Raw genomic sequence first — 22,778 nt, 5'->3', positions numbered from 1 at the left:
ATTTCAGTGTTGCTGAGTTGAAATTCTTTCTACTTTTCTATTAGGGCTTCATTTTTACAATTTATATTCATCGTGGTGTTGAGAACTGACAATTGTACAATTTCTGCATGCGCAGACAGCGACATTGATTGTGTACTTCAGTTTTTGTAAAAGTTCTCCCCCTGTTTTGAGTTCTTCCTTACCCATTAACATAAACTCACAGCCCCCGAAGTTTCCAATCTAATCTTTCCGGTTGCTGTTACCAAGTTCATCTCCGATAGATAGATCTTTCTAGGCAGACATGCTTTATGGTTAAGCTATTGTTTGGCTTTCAGAAACTGTCAGGAGATAATTTTGGCTCGTGGCGTAATGGTTATATCAGGACAATGGAATCAGGATTCTTCTTTGATCAAAACTTTCAGTAATGGTAGCCGGGCACCATCTATTTCTTCTGGTCTCACTGTAAAGGGGACAGTGGTTCATGGAGGCAGTTATCCATGCATTCCATAGCCTTCCTCTACTCCTGACTCTCCTTCCTTTGTTTCTCCAGGTGAATAGAGACCAATATTGCACCTGGCTGGCACTTGTACACTTTTAAGACCCCAAACAGTGTGCAATGGGTTAGGAGGTAGGACAGAAGAATCAAGCATGGTATTAAGTCAAATAACCGGGTGTACCATGAAGCCATGGCCCTAAAACTCCAAACCAAGGAACCAAATCCTGTGAGATGTGTGTTTGTTTATAAGCAGATTCAGTACTTACCCTTTTGTTGTTGTTGTTTTTGTCATGAGTATATTTATCACTTAACTTTAGCCAATTCAACTTTTTACAGATGTATAACATAGTGATGACAATTAAAACAATTGGTTGTACCACCTGGTCCTTAATTAATGTGATTTTTATGTCATTGTAAATCAAAACTCTGTACTTTATAAATAATAACCTCCCCTTTTCCCTCCTTTCTCTGGTACCCTATAGTAAACTTTGGTTTTTATGCATTTATCTGTTCTTATCTTTTTTATATAAGCAAAGTAGAGGATTCTTTTTTGATTCATTGCTACTTAAGACCAAATTCTGAAATTCTGGCATATTACTTAATTATTTTTATTATCAATATCCAATTTAACTGCATTATAGCCAAAGAACATGTTCAACATGATTTTATGACTTAATATACCATCATTTTTTGGTAATGCTTTATGTGTATTTGTGAAGAATTGGCATTTTCTATTAATTCGATAGAGAAATTTGTATGTATAGGCACACATTTGATCAAGTTTCTTAATTTGGTGATTCAAATAATCAAATCCTTTTAACATTTTTATTCATTTATTGTGTTTGTTAGTTTTCTGATAGAGTTGTGTTAAAAGCTACTAAAGTAGCTTTTGTTTTGTTTTACATATTTTAAGGCAATGCCCTACAGTGAAGTGAATTACTTAATATGGTGATTCTTGTCATGGTCTATGTGACTCCTGAATGGAGATTGGCTGGGATTATGGGGTTTTTTTGGACAGCTTGCTAATACAGATAGTTATATTGAGTCTGTGTTAAGGTTATATGGCAAGTGGTCTGGGCCAAAACGTTCAGTGGGTTGGCAATTTTGTAATGATGTAATTAGGCAGTTATATAGCGATGTAGTCAACTTCCATTTATTGGTTTGATATAATTGCCCTCCATTTTGTGATCTGATGTAATTATCTTCCATTCTGTGATACATTGTAAATCCTCGCCTCTATGCCTGTGGTGATGGTTCCATATGGGAGTTAGCGGTTATATTATTAGGTTTATGAAGGAAGATTAGGGTGGGATGTATTTTGAGTCTTACTAGAATATGTGACTCGGTCACCACCCTTATTCTAGTCACCACCCTGCCCACTCCAGTCAGATCACACTCTTGTACTACTTTGCTCAAGTGGGGAAATTTCATTGAGGACATGATCTGTTCCACACACACTCATCAATGTGTAACCCACGACTGGCAAACGTTTCCTCTCTTCCTCTAGATCCTGCAAACGGTTCTCATGATCTGATCTCCAGTTCTTTAGGTAGCAGAGTCTGTTAGTCCGACTTGCTGATTTGAGTTTGTCAGCCTCTGCCATAACGCGTGTCAGGAAAGGGCTCCAGCTTAAATTCCTGACCCACGGATGTGGGACTTGCCAGCCTCCACAACCAGAAGCTAGCTATTTCTTTGACAGTTCACAAGTTCTGTAAGATGTCGCAGCAAACTGTAGAACTCAAAGGCTAAAGGGAGAAGACGGAGAAGGGGAGTCGTAGTTGATGTCAGAGATGATGCAGTGATATTAGTTTCTCAGAGTTGGCTATTTGGGATTTCTTTAACTTCCAAGGCATAGTAAATAGCTTTGGGCCGATTCTTCTGAAAGAAAGTATTCATTCATACTGTTAGGTGGATACAAAGCCGTTGTTGCTTTTTGGGGGTGACTTGTTCTATTTTATTTTTTTTGGTTGAGTTTCTATACTTATTAATGCTTTTCCTTAGAGCAGAGGTTCTTAACCTGTGGGTCACGATCCCTTTGGGGATCGAACGACCCTTTCACAGGGGTCGCCGGATTCATAACAGTAGCAAAATTACAGTTATGAAGTAGCAATACTTATTTTTAAATAAGTAGCCAATCATTTTATGCTTGGGGAGTCACCACAACATGAGGAACTGTATTAAAAGAGGAACTGCCTTAGAGTCTTTAATGTCTGATATGATTACCACCACCGTTACTTGAATAGTATTTTCCCCTATGTGTATTGTATCCATTTGTTTTTGAAATCTTTCTGCATGGGTTTGTTTTAGGTGTATCTCTTAGAAACAGCATACAACGAGATCTAAACACTCCAGTCTAATAATTAATTCCTTAAAATGTTCCATTTAATCCATTTACATAGCTAATGACTGCTGATCTATGTCGATGTATTATTGTCATTGTAAGTAGCCCTGCTTCTCTTAGCTGCTGACTGACAGGTTGGTGGCTGACCCCCTCCCCCCAAGCCCCTGCCACCGGCACCTGTGGGAGAAAAGCCCTCCTGATCTGCTCTTATTCTGATTGTAGTTCAGGAAGCCAAGTGGGATGATTCTACTCTACAATACAGGGCTTGACTCGATGGCACACAACCCAAACAGCAGAATCGCTGTCTCCTTTGCAGCCCTTTGTGCCCTTTCCTCCTCTTTGTCCTTGTTTCCCTTTGGATTGGAAAGCATTGTTTTTAACTGCTGTGCCGACATGGGTAGTAGGTTGTAATATACGTAGCATTACACAATCCAGCTATGCACCTTGCATGGTTTTGACAATGCAAGTGGGGTGCATTTCTCACCTCCGTCTGAGCTCACGTGCACCTTGACCGAAAAGAGAGCCACGCCCCACAGTGATTGAGTGAAACTGCCTGTCCAAGGCTGTGCTGTTCCTGGAAGCAGATTGCCACAGCTTTCTCCCGCAGAACCGCTGGTGGTTTGGAAGCATCAGCCTTTCCGTTGGCAGCGGGACACTCTATCCCTGTGCTCCAGGGTTTCTGCCCTCCTCCAGCTCTGCCATCAGGTGCAGTCTGACACCCAGGGATCTGATAGGACAGCGAAGGGTTGCTCCTCTGGGTTTCTGCTGCTGCAGATCTTTCTGGGAGTGGGAAGGCTCATCTTTCTCCTGAGGAGCACCTGGTAGGTTCCGTTGCCAACCTTGCATGTAGGCAGGCATTACCTACGATGCCATTGGGACTCCTCACCCTGTCATGCTCCAAATACCCATGGAACACCCTGTCTTGTTCCTAGCTTATTGTTATTGTTTAAGGCTTAAGTATTTTCTTTCTGTAAACTCAGATATGTGATTTTTTGCTCCCTTACTTGTTTTTCGTCAACAGCTAAATTTCCCACCATAACTCATCAATGTTAGTTTGTCGCCATGGGTCCCTGTGGTGGCGCCTATTTCTCCTCTCGGTTCATTTTTTATTTCCTTGATGAAAACCCCCCGTGAACATCACTTTTAATGTCGTCCTCTTTCTTAACCAATGGTTTAGGGCAGCACCACATTCGAGATTCCAGTTAATTTCTTCTCAGTATTTGGAAGCTAATACTTTGTTGTCTGCAGACATCTACTGTTGCCGATGAGAAATCTGCTGTCAGTCTTATTGTAGCTTTGGTTTTCCCTCCCCTTCTGTATAGCATTTTTAGAATATTTTACTCTTGACATCTTGATGCATCTTGGGGTGAATTCATATCTATCTGACTGCTCGAGTGTACATTCGATCTGTGGTTTCATACTTCCAATTTTAGGGGTGGGAAAGAACTATTGTCTTTTAGTATATTTCGTCCCCTATATTTTGCTTTTTTTCTCCTGGGGTGCTTATCATATATATACTGGAATCTCTCAATTAGCCTGAATATTACATAGCTAATATTATGACGCAGGACCCATATGTTTCGGTAAAGCACTTGGTTAGTTTTTATTCGTTTGTTCTTTGAATGAGTTCCTTGGTATTGCCAGGTGCTATTGATTTGGTCCTGGGTTATAGAGCCCTCATGCACCACAGAACAAAACACTGCGAGACCTAACAACAACAACAACAACAACAACAAGAATGATTTGGATCGGAGCTATCTATATCTGCCCTGAATTTCAAGCCTACTGACTAGGTCTGCAGGAACATCTGCCTGGGATGTCCTAAAGGAAAAGACAGTCACATGAAATTGTGTGAGAAAGACCAGGGTCCTGTGTCATCATGTTAGACAACTGTCTCTGACTCCTGCCACTTTCTCCCAGTTTCTTCACATCGTCATGACCACGCTGCGCAGGAGGTCGTGATGTAGCGAAGGCGTGGAGGTCAGTAGTCCCTTCACGTCCTTGTTCCCGTGAGCTTAGAATGTATTATGCATGCAACTGCTTGAGCCAAACTTCCGGCTAGCTGCACCCAGACAGAAAGTGTAAGTAGGAGAGGTCTTCAGCACACAGTGATGGTGTCATGGGCAAGTGCAAAGACAGACTGAACGCAGTGAGCAGCCGCAGACCAGTGCCGTGTACTCACTGCTGTGAGCACTGTGAGGCCGCAGTAGGGAGCCAGAACCATTAGTGACTGTATTATTTAAATAAGTAAATGCATGATTCATATCCAGAAGCTGCTTCTCCAATGAATGGATTCCAAGCAGCTTTGTGACAAAGACTCTTCGGTTTTCTCCTGAGGCTGCTTGACTTTCTTTTAAACTGTTCTCTGTGGCTTTCTAACTCCATTGAGCCACCGCGGATTTATTCAGATGATTGTACTTGAAGTCTTGATATGAAAAATTATTTGATCCTAGACATCTACATTTGTTTCTGTTCAGCTGATCTCGTTCGTTTCAGTCATTTATGCTGAACTGTGAAGGTCATTTGGACTCCAGATTCTACCACCGCACATCGTGGAACCCTCCACCAACTTTCATAATTCATGAAATTAATATGTTCTCTTATTAAATCTTTATGTTATATTTTTCACATAAGTGGTTACATTTTTAAGCCTGGAATCAAGTTAAGTCAAGATCAGTCAATACCAACCAAACACCAACCAACCCACAGAGTAGCAATCCAGGAGAAAAAAAACAGCAAAATAAAGCAATAGATTTACATCAGTATCAGAGACTTGAACTGTTCTGAGGGATCTCCCGGCAGGTTGGTATTGCATCATTTTGCATCATTTTGAAATATGCTGTAAAACTTTCAACCCACGCTATGCTCACTCAACTGTGCTGACACCACACTCCAGTTCACTAAACCCTCCAATGGACATCATGTGGAACTGTATCAAATATATATTGCAGGAATCATACACATTACACTTGGAAGGAATCCGCATTTTAAGATACAATAATTTATGTACATTTGCATGAATCACTGACAGCATGTGTATAGTTTATATTTATATTAAAATGTCACATCCCCTAAAACAAACAAACAAACAAACAAACAACAAACAAACAAACAAACAACCCCGCCAGGTCTTGCCCCATGCTCACCATCGTGGTGATGCGGAAGCCCATTGTTGCAGCCCCTGGAACAGTCCATTCTGTGGGGGATTTTCGTTTTTTCACATTGAGTTGCCCTCCATACTGAAGGCTGCAGTCTTTGACCTTCATCAGCACATACCTCAAGTCTTCGTGGCTTTCAGCAAGTGAGGTAGTGTTATCTGCATATTGTTTATGTTAGCGAACCTTCCTTGATTCCTGATGTCGAGGTCTTCTTTAAATAGTCCCGTTTCTCCATGTATTTGCTCAGCTTATACATCGAACAAGTACGCTGGATGGAATCAACCCTGACACACCTTCTCTCACTTGAAACCATACAGCTTTTCTTTGTTCTCTTTGACCAGCTGCCTCTTGGTCTATGTACAGGTTCCACATGAGCACAATGAAGTGTCCTGGAATCCTCAGTTTTTGCAATATTATTCATAGTTTATGATCCACACAGTTGAAATGACTTGGCACAGTCAATAACCACAAGTGGGTATCTTTCTGATCTTTCTGGTATTCTCTGCTCTCAGCCAAGATTTATCTGACATCAGCAATGATGTCTGTCATTCTACATCATCTAATGAATACTCTGTGCGTGCATATGGCCTTTGTTTCATCGTTTCTTAAAATCCGTATCAACAGAAGTTAATTCGTGTTCTGATCAGTGATTTTGTAGGCATACATTTTTGGGATCATATTTATTCCTGTGCATTAGGATGCAGGTTGTTAGGATTAATGTTCCTTGGGGAGAGGTAGCTCGCTGTGCTCACAACTACGATTTCTTCCCTCCGGCTTTCCAAGGCTCCCGAGTAGAACAGAGCTTTCTATCCTGTGGTGATCCGGAGGCTGTCTAAACTTAGGCACAGAGGTGAGGCATAACTGCCTTGATTCTTTGCTCTCACATCTCCCAACATGCAACAGTGGATTGCTTCTAGACTTTCCCCCAGCATCCTTTTCCTTTTTTTTTGATATATCATTTTATTGGGGGCTCTTACAGCTCTTATAACAATCCATACATCCATTTTGCCAAGCCCATTTGTATGTATGTTGCCATCATCAATTTCAAAACATTTTCTTTCTACTTGAGCCCTTGGTGTCAGCTCCTCCTTTTTTTCTCCTCCTTCCCCCCACCCTCCCACCCTCGTGAACCCTTGATAAATTATAAACTATTATTAATTGCATGTCTTATTCGATGTATAAGCTGAGCAAATACATGGAGAAACGGGACTATTTAAAGAAGACCTCGACATCAGGAAACCACGTTTCCCTTCACCCACGTTTCTGTTGTTTGTTCCCCTTAGGAGAGGGGGAGGGTTATGCATTGTTCATCGTGATCGGTTCCCCCTTCCTCTCCTTCTCCCCCCATCTGTTTATTCTCTCTTGGAGCATTGCTTATCTTCCTTGTTTTCCATATTGATCTTCAGTGTGTGAGGTAGTTAGTTTATTGTGCCAACCTGGCTGATAAACACATGTGGGGCTAATTGAAGGGCAGAGATATAAATGGCTCAGTGAGCCTCGCCTTTCTAGTTCTTGGGTCTCTTGCTTTGTGATGGTCGGACTAGGGTGCAGCTGCCTTAGCAGTTCCTTGCCTCAGCTGGCAAGGCTCACTTCCGGCAAGACATCTCCAAGGAGAAGCCGCATGGACCTACCCCGATGCAGCCCTGGGTGCTGGAGCAGCCGTGTGGAGACCCCTGCCAGCGCTGAGATACTTACACATTCACGGATTTGGCTTTCCTCCTGCAGTGGGTGTCATAGTGTGTTTTGTGAGATGGAGGAGGATTTTGTGGATTGGTGTTGGACATATGGGTTCATTAATGTTGGACTCGTGGGCTTGGGCAGCACTGGGTTGGGATGGTTTCTTGATGTGCACTTAACCTTTATCTAAAACTCTCTCTTATACGTGAGTCTCTGTGGACTTGTGTCTCTAAAGTCCTAGACTGACACGGTGTGTGATCACTCTACTCAGAGCAGAGGGCATGCACAAGGTTGGGTTTATGTAGTCATCCTGACCAGAAGTTCAAGCTTGAGCATTTATTTGTAGCTTTCCGTGCTTTAAAGAAATGAGATTGACCTTCCTCTGAAGCTGGGGCCTTTATCTGTGGAATGATCCCAGGGCACTAAAGTGTCTCTGTCTTCTATTTTGACACATGTTCTGAGAATCCTTTTTGACATCAACTGCATGCCCTAACCTTCCGAAGCTCAATCAGATCCTACAGGTTGAAGGACACCATCCTTCAGACTGTCTGGCCTTCCTCAGATGTGAGATATCAGCTGTGAACTTCAGTGTCCCCAGGGGCCCCTCGCTTTTGATATACTGGCTATCAACCTGTGTTAGACAGGGTTCTGTAGAGAGATAAAACCAAATTCCTGATAACATAATATATTTATTTATAAAGATAATTAATATATAACAAGAAATGAAATGTTAAATCATAAAGATAATTAGATATATAACGAGAAATGAAATGTTAAATCATATACAGATAAATATACAATACAAGAAATAAACAGTTAAATTAGAAGCACTATAAATGGCTTAGTGCAACTCACGTCCGTGAGAGAAAGTTGAGAGACTAGCAGTCCTTTAAGTCTCTATCTGATGCCAGGTCTTCCTCTATTTGTAGAGAGAGCTAGGTTATGTCAGCACAGCAGCCAATCACAAGGCAGGTCACCAATAGCCAGTCCCCAGCTCCAGAGAAGTCTTAAAGGGACCTCAACTTACAGCAACACAGTCCACAGGCTAGGCGTCCCACAGGCTGTGTAGCCTTTAAATTGAGGCACAGAACAAGCAAGGCAGCTGCACACTGGTCCGATGATCACAGAGCGAGAGGCAAGAAAGGCAAGGCTTGCCAAGCCATCCATCTCTCCGCCCCTCAGTCAATCCCACCTGTGTTTATCAGCCAGGCTGGCACAATAAACTGTCTCACAACCCAAGGGTTCTGACTCTTCCCTTAAGATATTGACGTCAAGGGGGCATCTCATATCTAACCCCATGGCTACAACATCATGGACACCCATTCCCAGCTCAATAATTCAGTGGAGCCACTTAACACAACTCCCACACTTTAATTATGACAGCCCTAGCAAAAGGAGACAAATGAAGAGATTCACTGGTGAGATCTGGGGGGGCCTTTAATGCAGAGCGTCCATGTCCTGCGACCATATCACCCTCCTGGAAGCTTTTGAGGTTCAATCCTCTGAGGGTTTTTTAAACCATTTTATTGGGGGCTCTTACAGCTCTTATAACATTCCATATATCAATTGTACCGAGCATCTTTGTACATAAGTTGCCATCATCATTTTCAAAACATTTTTTACGTGAGCCCTTCGTATAAACACTCTTTCCCCCCTCCCTCCCTTACCTTCATGAATCCTTATCAATTATATATTGTTATTATTATTCCCTCCCTTACACTGTCCGTTGTCTCCCCTTCACCCACATATCCGTTATTCATCCCCTTCTGGGGGGTCTATATATCCAACCTAGTGATGGGTTCCCCCTCTCTCCCCCTTCCCCCTTCCTGACCATCTCCCACCCTTATGAAATCGTTATTCAGTCCTCTGAGTTTTTAGATGTGTTTCATGACATAGACATGAGTAATTGAGTAATTGTTCGTGTGGTTGAACTCAGTTTCTAGTCCCTCTGAAGAGGTGTGCTGAAACCGTCTTTCTGGCATGGCAAGCCCCCACCCAAGAGTCACGCCTGTCAGCATAACCTGTCAGGTATGATTTGGAATCCCCCTATGAATAACAAACACTGCCGTCCCTGGGGAATTTACAAGGATCCAGAGACCACCTTCCAGGAACTAGGGACACGTGTTAAAATTTTAATGTAAAGGTAATTGCTCACCCCACAGACCCTGCAGGGATCAGACATATATTTTTCTTCTTTCTATCTCAAGTACCTACCATGGTACCTCGCACATAGTAGGCTCTTACCAATATTTGTTAAATGGTGAATTATTGAGTATGGCATAATGGTCTAAATAATGTAATGTGTGCATTTGCACTTACTGTATCAACATAGCTGAATTCACTGGGGAATTCAGGAAAAACTGAAAAATGGCCCTGACTCATATCTGTGAGTTGTGTTGAGAACAAGAGCTCCATATTGTCTCCTTTCAGACAGGAAAGGAGCAGTCATCTCACCAGTTTCCATTCTTGAGAGGAGGCCGAAAACCTCCCCTTGTACGAGACATTTTGATTTCTGCAAAACCCATAACTGGAAACCTTTCAGAGTAAGGAGGCTTCCATCTAACTACCAACGCTAAAGGGGTTTACAAATAGATCTTTTAAAATCGCTCTATATCTTGACATCAGGCTTTCCAGCAAACCTTTGGAATTAGAGACAAACTATCAATTGGAGAGTGGTCCTGATGGCGTAGTGGTTATGTGTTGGACTGCAATCTGCAAGGTCAGCAGTTTGAAGCCACCAGTGGATCCTCAGGAGAAAGAGTTTTTTTTTTTTTACTCTTGCAGACAGTTCATAGTCTCGGAAACTCACAGTGGCAATTCTACCCTGTCTTGTAGGGATGCGATGAGTCAGTCAGCATTGACTCGGTGGCAGTGAGTTTTCTGAATATCAATTTGTGCTTGCTTAAAAAAAGAAAGAAAAAAGTATTCCCAAACAAGTGGTTGAGAATTAAAGCCAGGTATTTAGGTCTTAATTCTTTGGGTAAACAATTTGGGCAAGGCTCCCTGGCTGCTGATCCCTGGCTGATGTAGGGGGTAGCCTCATGGGTTAGTGGTCAGATGACAGGTAAGCTGGGGTGGGGTGTTGGATGACATATCTCTGCTCTAAGTGGTTTTTCAGGACCCTAGGTGACACAGACATTTAAGTGCTCAGTTACTGACCAGAAGGTTGAGAGTTCAAACACATTCAGAAGGGCCTTAGCACAAGGCCTGGTGATTAAAGCCATGAAAACCCGTATGCAGAGGCTCTGCTCTGCCACGCTTGGGCTCACCATGAGCCAGAACACACTTGCTGGCCATGGACTGGATTTTTGTTTTGGGTAATTGGTTTTTTTATGCTCCAACAGGCAGTGGTTAGCTGCTATCTGGTAGGTACCCACATCATGTCCATCCCAATGTTCAATGGCATGAAACGCTTAAAGCTTAAAGATGATCTCAGGACAATAGTTTTGGATGTTTGACTAGCCTCAATGGCTCTGCAAAGATTGGTTGTGGATTGGACCATTATGACCCATAGGGATGTTGCTGGCTGATTATTTAGAAGTGGACACCAGGCCTTTCCTTCTACACCATCTGAGCCTGGGAACTGCTGAAATCTGTTCAGCATTGTAGTCACCTGCAAGCCTCCACTGACAGATGGATACTGACTGCGCAGGAGGGGCACTGGCCAGGAACTGAATCTGGGTCTCCCACATGCAAGATGAGAATTCTATTAGTGGACCACAAGTAGCCCCTCCAGCAGGCTAGCCCAGGCTTATTCATGCCCTTGTGGTGTTAATGGACCTCAGAGCATGAGCAGAGGGCTCTCAAACATCTTTATATTCAAGTGCATACGCAGGGCTCACATAGGGTTGCTTATGCCGTTTTCCACTGGGCAAAGCAAGTCACGGTTGGAGAAAAAGGCTCCACTTCTTGATTTTTGAGATTTGGGTGCAAATAGACACAGTCATACATGAGGACAATTGTCACAGGACAGCTCAGCGGTATTGATTGCTGATATTGAGAATAATCAACGATATTGATTACAGTCTCACCATCGTTCACTGAACTGTTTCACGGCCATCGAAGAAAACTTAACTACCCTCCAGATTCTTATCTACCTGCATGGATAGTTCTTTTTAAAAGCACAATTCTCACGGGAGAGATACTTATTATATTTAGTTCAAACAAGGTCCTTATTATTTTTGATTCAAAAAAGACTTTGGCGAGGGGGGATAGTTTGGGTTTAAGGTTTAAAGTTTCAATGCTACCTAAGAGTCATAGTTTCAGGGTTAACGAGATCTAGCTTCAATGGTTTCAGGAAGTCGGACACCCATTGAGAATTTGACATCTGGTGCCACCTTTGCCCCGTATGGAGCAGGACTTCTGTAGACTCTCTCCCGGCAGTGGCTGGCAATGGTTAGGCACCACTTCACGATGGGAGGGACTACAGAGCATTGTGCTCATTTTTGCATTTTACCAAGGCAACAAAATAGGAAGTTCTTTTGTGGAGAGAGTCTTTGTTATTTTCCCTCGAGTCTCTTAAAAATATTGGTTCTTTGGCCCCAACACCTAGTATTTTTAAGATTTCAGTACTGAACAACAACAATGTTTAGAGAGCTTGGCTGATGGATATACCTGTGTAAGACACTTCCCTGTGTGGGGCAGGGGGATTCTTGGTTGTTGCTATTGAAGGTAACTTGTATCAAGGCAGTAGGAGAATCCTCTCTGACTTCACAACACCAGGCCTTCAGGTCAGCTAGGTGGCTCTGCTTGCCAGGATGAGGGTGTCACTCTCCAGCAAGCTAGACTGGGCTTGTTTACAGGGTGCTAGCCTAGGTTAGGGAGATTAAGTGGAAGCACCCACAAGTTCTTAAGACCCAGGCTCTTTTCTGTTGGCTGAAACAAGTTCACAAGCCCAGGCCAAATTCATGGGGTGGGGATATAGACTAACTTGGAGAAACTACAAAATCAGATGGTAAAGAAGCTTAGATAGAGCGAAGGGGGGAGGATTGTGACCATTTTCAGCATGTGCACTCGTAGTCACTATGTGCAATATTAGTCTAATTCTCCTAAAGAGCTAAGCTATTTAGTATAGAGCTCACGCTTCTGTGAATTATTCAAGTAGGCTGGACTCAGCTGGGGTTTTTTCTTGCTTTACCTGTTATCTGATTGACTGTGCATCTGGTAGCTTCAAGTCACCTAGTTGGCTCGAATCCTGGGCCTTGGCTGGTCACATATCTCTACTATCATCCAACAGGCTAACCTGGGCTTGCTCATGTAGTGGCATCGGGATTCCAAGTGGGTGAGTGGATGCACGCAAGGCCCAAGACTGGCAGGCAGCACCTTCTGCCACCTTGTAGGAGCCAAAAAAGTGTCAAGACAAATCCAGCCTCAGTGGGTGAAAGGGTAGATTCTTAACTTTGGATGGGTGGAATTGCAAAGTCATTGGTACAAGGGAGATGGAGAATTGTGGCCATTTTTGTAGTCTCCATAGCCATGCTCTATAAATAATTTCTTTTCACAGTTCAAAATAAGTTAAATACTGTCTATCTTCATTTACGTTACTTCTTATCGATGATCACATAAGGGCCAGTCAAAAAGTATTGCTACCAAACAGTAGAAACCTTTATTCAATAAAATATCAGCACGTGAAGCTCTCGTTTCTTGACAGTCTCCATCTGGGTCCGTGCACTTCTGAAGGGGGTGATGCCACGTCTCTGACTCTTCTTAGAGGAATCGGGCACTCTTGAACATCTGCGAGGGACCCCACTCCTGCTCCTTTGCAGTGGTCTTCGATTTGGGGGAACAAAAAGAAGTTTGAAGGGGCCAGATCAGGGCTGGATGGGGCAAAGGTTCCCCAGCGAAGTCCTCGCAGGACAGCCCTTGCTGCTCTGAAAGAACGAGCAGGGGCATTGTCATGATGGACACAAAGTCCTCGGCACGACACTCCTGGTCTTCCCCCACCCCACTCCCCTAATCTGTGCGTTTTTCAATTTCCTGACAACATTTTCATAATCAGCCTCCACGATTATCCTTTGCCCTTTGAGAAAAGTTATCAGTATGTGGAATTCCCTTTGGATTCCCGAAGGACAGTATTCCTTTGGATACCCTTCTGAGCCGACCTCACTGCCTTGCATGTAACTGGCTCAGGAGAACCCCTTTTGAAGCCACTGCCGCGACTGGACCATTTTTGAAGTATGCTAACGAGGCTGAGACAAGTGTCTTATGGAGAGATTTTGTCTGCAGCCATCCACTGCTCACAGAGACATCCTTAGGCATGTTTTGTTTGGAATGTTTGCATCTATGAACTGGAATCGGAGGAGCAATACTTTTTGACTTACCCTCATGATCCCAATAGTAGTAGAACACCGCACGTGGATTTAAAACAAGCCACAGCTCTCTTACCACTAAGCGATAACTCCGAACCAAATGGATGCTGACTCATAGCGACCCTACAGGACGGGGTAGAATTGCCCCTGTGAGTTTCCACGACTGTAACTATTAACCGGAGTAGAAAGCCTCCTCCTCCTCCCACGGAGTGGCTGATGGTTTTGAACTGCCATCCTCTTGGATTGTTGCCCAATGTGTAACCACGATGCCACCAGAGCTCCTCCATTAATGGTACCTACTTTATTACTGATTTTTATCTTCATATAAAGATGTTAAAGTTATGAACAATGCATGTTGATGCAGTTTCTTAGAGAGATTTAGTAGTTTTTCTTTCTACCTATCCTCCTTGTTCCCTAGACCAACACAAAGTAGTGCCAGAGTTGCCTTCCAAGAAAGGCTTCTGACTGCATCATGTTCCAAGGAGAATCTTTAGAGGCTCCTCAGTCATGCCTGTGAGCTTGGCATTCAGGAGTGTGATCTGGCCCTTCCCTGCCTTTCCGATTGAACTTTCTTTCATTGTCCCTTAAGAGTGATTTGTTACCACGAAACCAAATCCCATGCGCTTTCTTGAGTCCATTGCCCTCCATCAGTGTTTTACAATTAGAAACAGCTTCATCCCTCTAGTCTAGAGGCATTTGGCAATGTCTGAAGACAATTCTGGTTGTCTCACCTGGGAGTGGGGATGGTGCTACTGGCATCTAATAGGCCAGAGAGGCTGCCAAACACCTTAAAACACATAGGGCGGGTCCCTCAACGCCACAGAAGGCACCGCAAAGAGGAATGGTCTCCCTGCCGCCGGAGAAACCCTGTCGTGCACACTCTCGCTCCGGGTCTTCGCTTCATGCTGCTTCACCCTGGAAGGGCTTTCGTTCAGCGCTACCTGTTGAAGTGCCCCTTAAATGCCATGTCTTATAGGAAACAGGTCCGGGATGCTTCCCTTCCTCCAACCCATGCTGGAATCTCTCAGAATCCCCCCTGGGCACCACTGAATTGCTGATCACTTAGGATGTTTATAATAATTTCATTCAGAGAAATTATTAGAATATTCAATACTGCTCTCATTTTTATATTGTTCCTCTCTAGTATTTAGTTGTATGTTTAGTTATTAACTCTGCCCTAGACTGTGTACTTCTGGACAGTAAGGATCCTATCTTATGTTTCCATGTTACTAGCCTACCTCAAGCTGAGCCTCTTGACTCATAGTGACCTTAATTATACAGGGTTTCTGCAGCTGTACATCTTTACAGGACTGGAAAGCCTCATGTTTCTCCCAGGAAGTGATTGATAGATTTGAACTGCTGACCTTAAAGTCAGCATTCCAATGTCTAATCCACAGTGCCACCAGGGCTCATGCCACACACAGTTTTAAAAAAACAAAAAACTCAACTCACTGCTACGGAGTCTATTCCGACTTACAGTGAGCCCTGTAAGACAAGTAGAACTGCCCTGCTGGTTTCTGAGATCATGAGTCTTTATTAAAGCAGAGAACATCAGCTTCCTCCCTCAGCCCAGCTGGCGGTTTCAAACCGCAAAATAAACACCTGTTGATTCCCTCCAGGAATTATCTCTTTTTAAAAGGACTTAGCTTTTAAAAAGTGGAATCTTTTTGTTTTAAAAATAATTTAGGTTAGAAAAAACTGTAAAAGAAATAATTATACAAAAAAGAGAGAAATATTAATACAATGCAATTTTTCTCCCCCTGCAGCTCATTAGTGAAAAACTAAGCGGTATTGAAGGGACGAAACTAGATAATGAATTTCTCAACATGGAAAAGGTAAGAGAATGTTTTCATCCAAATTGACTTTCATTGTGAAATGCGCTATAATTTAGGATGTTGAAACAGACACATGAATATGGAATTCAAAAGGGCACTTTTTCCCAATTCCCAGCTGAAATAAACCCTTCAAGTAATTCCACATTCAGTCTAAGCAGCTTCATGGAGACAGGAAGTGGCTAACTTGGGCCCTGGTTCCCTCTAGTGGAAAGAAGCTGAGATGCTCAAAAGACGGGTAATCTTAATTGCCACGAGGAAAGGCCTAAGTAATTGTGTCTTGGAGAACTAAGATGCATTTTGGGGTAAGACTCTTTACATCTATAAAGATGAACTCAGGCACATTGTGAGTCTGTTTCCCACGTGTTTTAGGAGTGCATAACATACAGCTTGTATCCTGGTTCTGCTGTCAGAACTAGCGGTGTGAACTCGGCAAGCTACTTCATCTTTTCTAACTGTAACACAAGGACGCTGGTGTGAACTTGGCTTTCCTCACACGAATAATGCAAAAATGAATTACTGAAAACATTTGGGGAAATTGGATGGGGTTAGTACCGGCGGTTGCAGTACACCCCCCAGAGGGCTGCCCTGTTAGGTGTGTAGATTAAATGTAGGTGGAGGGGGAACTGGGGTCACCAGTTTTGCCCAACTTCCTCAATTGCCTTGGACTCTGTAACATATCATTGCTTTAATAACTAGATTGCTCGGCCGAGAGTGAGAGGCTCTAGAGCAAAGTGCGTGCCCTGACATGACGTGATAGAGATGTTGGGGAGGTTATGCAGTGCTCCAGGTTGTGGCTTGGGAAGTTCTTTCTCCAGGAGGCTTGATCCGGCCACCCACCGTGTTCCCCGTTTCCTCTGGGGGCGATCTAAGCGCCTTGAGGGGTTAAACGTTAGTTTGAGTTTTCTCTCACAAAAGTTGATTTCTGAAAGTTGTAGGCTATGACGACGTTTGGACATCATTTACACACCTAAAACGTTTTTTTTCATACCTGGATGTTTTGAGGTATATTTAATTTATAACTCACAAAAAGAGTCCGTTAAAATTTAAATTTAAAAGCACATTTCAGAGTTTGGGTTGAAGTTGATGGGGGGAGGCCCATCGTTATTACCTTTTCTGTTTTCCCAGTTCTTAGCGAAGAACCAGAGAAATATAGAATTAAAATCCTAGTCATAAAACAGCAGTGAGTGAAAATCATGGAAACACAGGATAAGTCCGTCCGTCCGAAGAAGTAAGGACTTTTTTTGGAGTGAGATGAATTAGCTCGGGTTTGGCTGACCTAACACATGACACAGAAATGGTAGAGAAAGATATCCTGTGACAAATATAACCATACAAAAATGGGAAACAAGAGTCACATCAGGTAAATTTGATGCAAAAAAGCACTGAACTGAAAAGGAGTCTAAAAAATTATGTAAGGATACAGTTTTTAGTCTATTAGAACATTATAGCCATTATGAGTGATTATGGACATGATATAACATCTAAATGTATGAGTTAAAAGCTATCATGTATGGACAATTGACAAGGATTAGAGTAGAAGGTTTCATATACCTTTCTAACAAAAGAGTAATTAACAAAAACTAAAAGGCCTTATGGAGTATTTGCATAAATAAAATTAGTAACTTGATTATAAATAGATGAAGACATCTATATTTCCCAAATAGAGAATGCACATTATTTTTCAAATATCAATGGAATAATTACAATCACCAATCATATACTAGGTCAAAAACTAGGTGGTGGAGTGAGGGGTGTAACTCATTAGATTTCCAAAAGTAATATTATAGAGACCAGATTCTTTTTTTTTTTTTTGAGACCAGATTCTATGATCACAAGAAAGGCCTAACATTCTTCCAGTTCTGGGCTTTTAGAAATTTAAAAGCATGTAAAAATGATTCTTAGTTTAAAATTTGGAAAAGTACAGTTACAGATTATGTAATCGTGAATGACAAAATTATACACATCAGAACCTTACATGGTTAAATATTAAATATAATTAATATGAAATTAAAACTGGGAGAAAATGAATTACTCAAGGCAAGAAGCTGGGGCAGGGGACCAAGTTAAATAATGCTAGGTAGAAGGAAGAAATTAGTACAGATAAATGGAGAGATTAATGAGATAGAAAATCTGACAAAAAGAGAATCAATAAGTGAACCCAAGAACTGTTAGTTTGAAAAGCCATAAAATCAAGTCTTACCAAGAGAACAAAGGGGGAGAAACATCAATAAATTGCTGAAGGATGATAGTATAACTAGAGCCATTTTTTCCCTTCTTATCCCACTTTTCCACCTTCTCTTCTTCTTCCATTCAACATCCATCATAAACCAAGAGGGGTAGCTTCATGTTAACACAAGGCTAACGCTGGCTTGCTTTACTGTGAGAGTTGGTAGCCAAGTTGACACACAATCCAATCACAGCGGGTGAGTTCAGCTCCGGACCTGGAGGGTGACAAAGGGCCTTAGTCTTGGGTGTTCTATCAATCTCTATCCTCCCAGTAGGCCTGGCCTTTTCTATGATTTTTAAGTTTTGTTCCACATTTTGTTACCTCACTCTTTTCAGTAGTTCGAATGAGATCCTTTTCAAAGCAATTTCTGGTCTCGGGCCATGGAGGCTGATGTTCACATGACCCATTAGCACACTGGCCTAATTATTTCCATGCATCTTCAGCGACATTCACTATCCTTTGGCCAGACAAGGCATCTTAGAAAGCCATTCATGAGCTTTTAGGGCCCTAGCCTATACTCACAAAAGTAAGATGCAGAACATTGTCTGTGTAGACTATGTTATGCCAATTGACTTTGGTATGCCCCGAGACCGTGGTTCTGAGCCACCAGGCCCAAGGTAGTTGGTTATGCCTAAGAAGATTTTGTAACACTGCCCCTTGTATATTTTACCACATTCATGGATATAATTGCAGCACAGGTAAGTGTACATGTGGAAATATCCTTTATTAAACCTATATGTACTCATGGGTATAGGCCTACTCTCTCTCCCACTCTAAAAATAATTTTCATCATTAGATTTCATTAATTCCTAAGTTTAATAGTTTAGAACCTTAAACATTTAACACGATGTAAATGATTATGCAAATTACATGAGACATTTCAGTCAGTAATCATGAACACGGCGCATCAGCTTCTTTAAAATTTCAGATCCGCTTCTACTGAGACAGGCATACAAAGAGCCAAAACAATTTTCCTCAGCAGTTAAAAACATTTTTTGTAGCTCTGTTAACGCCTAAGTATTTAGGTGATCAGAGTCTCTTAAGCATTTCAAAGGTCCTCCTAAACAAGAGAACGTACCAACGTACTTTGAGCAAAGATGGCAGACTCTGACGAGTACAAATGCACACAGCGTACACACCTGATAGTAACATGAGTTTAATTTCATTTCACTTTTTTCTTGTGGTCGGACCTCTATTTAACAAAACATCATTTCAGCCATTTTAAGGCAGTAGTTCTCAACCATCCTAATGCTGTGACCTTTTAATACAGTTAGTTCCTCATGTTGTAGTGACCCTACCCAAGCACAAAATGATTTCTGCTGCTACTTCATCACTGTAATTTTGCTACTCTTATGAATCAGGTGACCCCTGTGAAAGGGTCATTCGACCCCTAAAGGGGTCGTGACCCACAGGTTGAGAACCACTGTTTTAAGGTATCTACTTCAGTGGCATTCTTTATGTTCGTTACATTTACATGTTGTACAACCACTAACTATTCATTTCTAAAGGTTTTTCATCCCCCTATACACTAATCTGTCTCTCCTCAGCAATAACTCCCCATTTCCCCTTTCTAGCTGATGACCACCACTTATTAATTTTTGCCTCCTATGAGTGGGAGCAGACAAAAATCACCCTTTAGTGATTGATTGACTTACTCACTCCTCATCCAGAATGGTTTTCAGGTTCACCCATGATGGAAATTGATCAGAACTCCATTTCTACTTATGACCAAACAAGAATCCTTTGCATTATCCAATCTTCTGATGCTGGACAAAATTGGGCCTGTCTTCATTTCCATATCGAATTTTTAAACCTCCCACCAAATAAACAAACTCACGGCCATTGAGTTGATTCTGACTCATGTCGATCCCACAGGACAGACTAGGACTGCCCTGGGGCTTCTGCGATTGTAACTCTGTTTTCTCAGGTTGTAGAGACCATGTTTCTCTATAAGGCCAAAGAGACTTTTCTCTCGAAGGCTTTAAGGGAGTAGAAAGCTTCACTTTTCTCCTGGTGGTTTCAGACAGCTGGCCTTTCGGTTAGCAGTCTGACCCACAACCTCTATGCCACCAGGTCTCCTTTAAACCTTCCCAGGACCAGAACATTAGCCCAGGGGTCCAGTGACAATTCCAGGTGAAGAGCGAGTGCTTGCTTGAAACCCCTTCTGACCTAGGGCACTGGGCGAGGACCGTCACAACAGAATGTTCTTAGCATTGCAAGCAGCACCTGTTTTTCTCTATAAACCACCCTGAAGCTTTTTTTCCTTTAGCAAAATGCATTGTGCTAAACCCTAGACACACAGTTCTCTTTTCTCCTTCTTTCCCTCTCGACTACAGAGTACTCCTTTATTTGAATGTTTCACAATTTATCCAACCAGCCTCCTATTGATTATTCATCGGACTGTTTTCAACCTTTAATGCTGCATAAAAGGCTCTAAGAAACATATTGTTAGACTGCTTCACCTTGCTTTTGTAAGTCTGTAAGACAATTGCTAGAAGTATCCTGGTTGGCTCAAAATGCACACTCATTAATAGGTAATTTCATCTTAATCTCCAAAACTGTTTATTGTTTTCCATTCCATTGTATCTGAAGGGGTTCATTACTTACTCCAACTGGTATGAAACTTAAAATTAGGCCCAATTAATGTTTTAACATTTTTATATCAACTTTTTGGAATGAGAATGCTCTTTCAAACTTTCATTTCTTTTGAATATCTTAAAAAATGTTTACAGGCAAGTTGTGCTTTTTGTCAACTTTGAGTTGTCAATTTGTACCCTTTTTGATTTGCGTTTTTCTTGTTTTAGGGGCGTTCTCGCTGTGATGAATATTAACCTTTTCCTCATCAATTTTCCTTTCTGCTTCTCACTTTTGTTAAATTGTGCATCCTGTCTTTCATGGTTCCATTTTAAAATTTGGGGCAGTCAGATTTGGTGATCTTTCCCTTTAAGATACGTGGGCATCAAACATGCATGGAAAGTGCCTTTCTAGCCCTGGATTAAATAATACTCTCTTCTAAACCTGAGGCCTTTGCATCGTTTGTTTTTAGGCCTGCATTTTTTATCTCATATGCCCTGTGGAATATGGATTTTGCTTTATGATCAATTGGCTAGATTTCTAACAAGCACAGAAAAAGAAAGCACCTCTCTATTTGAATTAATTTTATTTATTAATTTGGCAAGGACTTCACACCTTTCCAGAGCCCTGGTGATGTAGTAGTCATGAATTGGGGTGCTACTCACAAGGCCGCCAGCTTGTGCAGAAGAGCCACGCTGTCTATTCCTATGAGGAACGATGGTCTGGGGAAGTCGCCAGGGCAGTTTTCCCTGTCCTATAACACCTTCTTTCAGGCTACCGATGGCATGCAATAAAGTTATTGACATTTGCATGTTTAACTTTCTTGAATATTCTCCTATTAGAGATGGCTTTGGAGTAGGAAAGATTCAATCTTAACCTGTCAGGGAAACCTTGAAGCTAATTTCTTCTGATCACATCACAAGGGAACATGCGTATTTTATTATGGTCCTAGTGGTGATTCTTCTATTGCTGATTTATTGAGGTACCTCTAATATGCTTAATGCTTATGCTATCATTATTTAAATGGTATGCATTCAAGTTTACCCCGCAGGTTAGGGAAGTTTGGCTCAGTGATGCCGATTCTTGGGTTCGAGAGCCCTTAAAGGGACAGGAGAAGCAGCCCTGGTGGCATCCTGGGTTGGGGTTTGAAGGTCAGCGAGGTCACCAGTGTGACTCTCCCCGTGGCTCTGCAGGAGAAGGATGAGGCTTTCTGCTCACGTAAAGGTTAACAGCCTCAAACACCCACAGGGGCAGTGCTGCTCTGCCTTACAGAGTCGATAAGTCGGACTGCACCACTTGTATCAAAACTATCATGGTGGTTTTATAAGCATTAAATAAATGAAAATTATGACTGTTTCTTTTGCTTTATTATTTAGTAACATTTTCATGTGTGTGTGTTTTTCTTGTTGTCTTTAAGAAAATAGACACTACCAATAAAGCTGTTGCAGAAATTCTTTCAAAAGCTACAGAATATCTCCAGCCAAATCCAGGTAATGTTAGAAATTGTCTTGAAATATTCTCTCATCAGTATAATTCTACCCTTTCAACCGTCCTGACCTCCAATAACCCACGTTTGTTTGGTGACACAGTGGTTGAATGATGAGCTGCTCAGTGACTCAAACCCACCACTGAGGGAGAAAGAAGTGACAGGCAGTTTCTACGGAGATTTACAGCCTCGGAAACTCTTGGGGGGCAGTTCTACTGTATCCTGTGGGGTGGATATGAGTTAGCATGGACTCCGTAGCATTGTGTTTTTCAAATTTTTGGTTGTTTTGTTTTGGCTTGCCACATGGGTGACATTGAGGTACAGTCAATTAAGACAGCTTTTCTAGCCACAATTCTTTATGTGATGTTTTGTAATGCTGGATAGTAGGCCTGTGGCTATTGCGTCCATTTTGGGGGGAGTTCTCTGTTACAGGATTAAGGCCAGATTATCAGGAGGGCCAGTCCCTGGAAAAGGACATCAAGTTTTTTGTTTTTAAATCATTTCACTGGTGGCTCATACAACTTTTATCACAATCCATACATACATCAATTGTATAAAGCACATTTGTACATTCTTTACCCTAATCAGTCTCAAACATTTGCTCTCGATGTAAGCCTCTGGCCTCAGCTCCTCATTTTTTCCCCCTCTCTCCCCGTTCCCCCCTCCCTCATGAACCCTTGATCATTTATAAATTATT

General features: G+C 42.1%; 1 protein-coding gene across 4 annotated transcripts in view; it reads left to right on the top strand.

Moving 5' to 3' along the window:
* SH3GL3 (SH3 domain containing GRB2 like 3, endophilin A3) overlaps window positions 1-22,778 on the top strand; it is a 168,596-nt gene that overhangs the window by 86,739 nt on the left and 59,079 nt on the right. For 2 of the 4 annotated variants that reach the window (XM_004708083.2, XM_045286410.1), the window contains 2 exons: window positions 15,726-15,794; window positions 22,013-22,085. In XM_004708083.2, the coding sequence (XP_004708140.2) occupies window positions 15,726-15,794; window positions 22,013-22,085 (142 nt within the window). Of the gene's footprint in view, window positions 1-15,725; window positions 15,795-20,537; window positions 20,556-22,012; window positions 22,086-22,778 lie in introns of those variants that run through there. The other 2 variants (XM_045286411.1, XM_045286412.1) reach the window with 2 other exon arrangements.

Source organism: Echinops telfairi, unplaced genomic scaffold, assembly GCF_000313985.2.
Source record: "Echinops telfairi isolate 266 unplaced genomic scaffold, ASM31398v2 ScPeMD7_7;HRSCAF=31, whole genome shotgun sequence".
Taxonomy (NCBI): Eukaryota; Metazoa; Chordata; class Mammalia; order Afrosoricida; family Tenrecidae; genus Echinops; species Echinops telfairi.
Note: the sequence above shows the minus strand (reverse complement) of the source record. Positions and strands in the feature narration are given on the sequence as shown.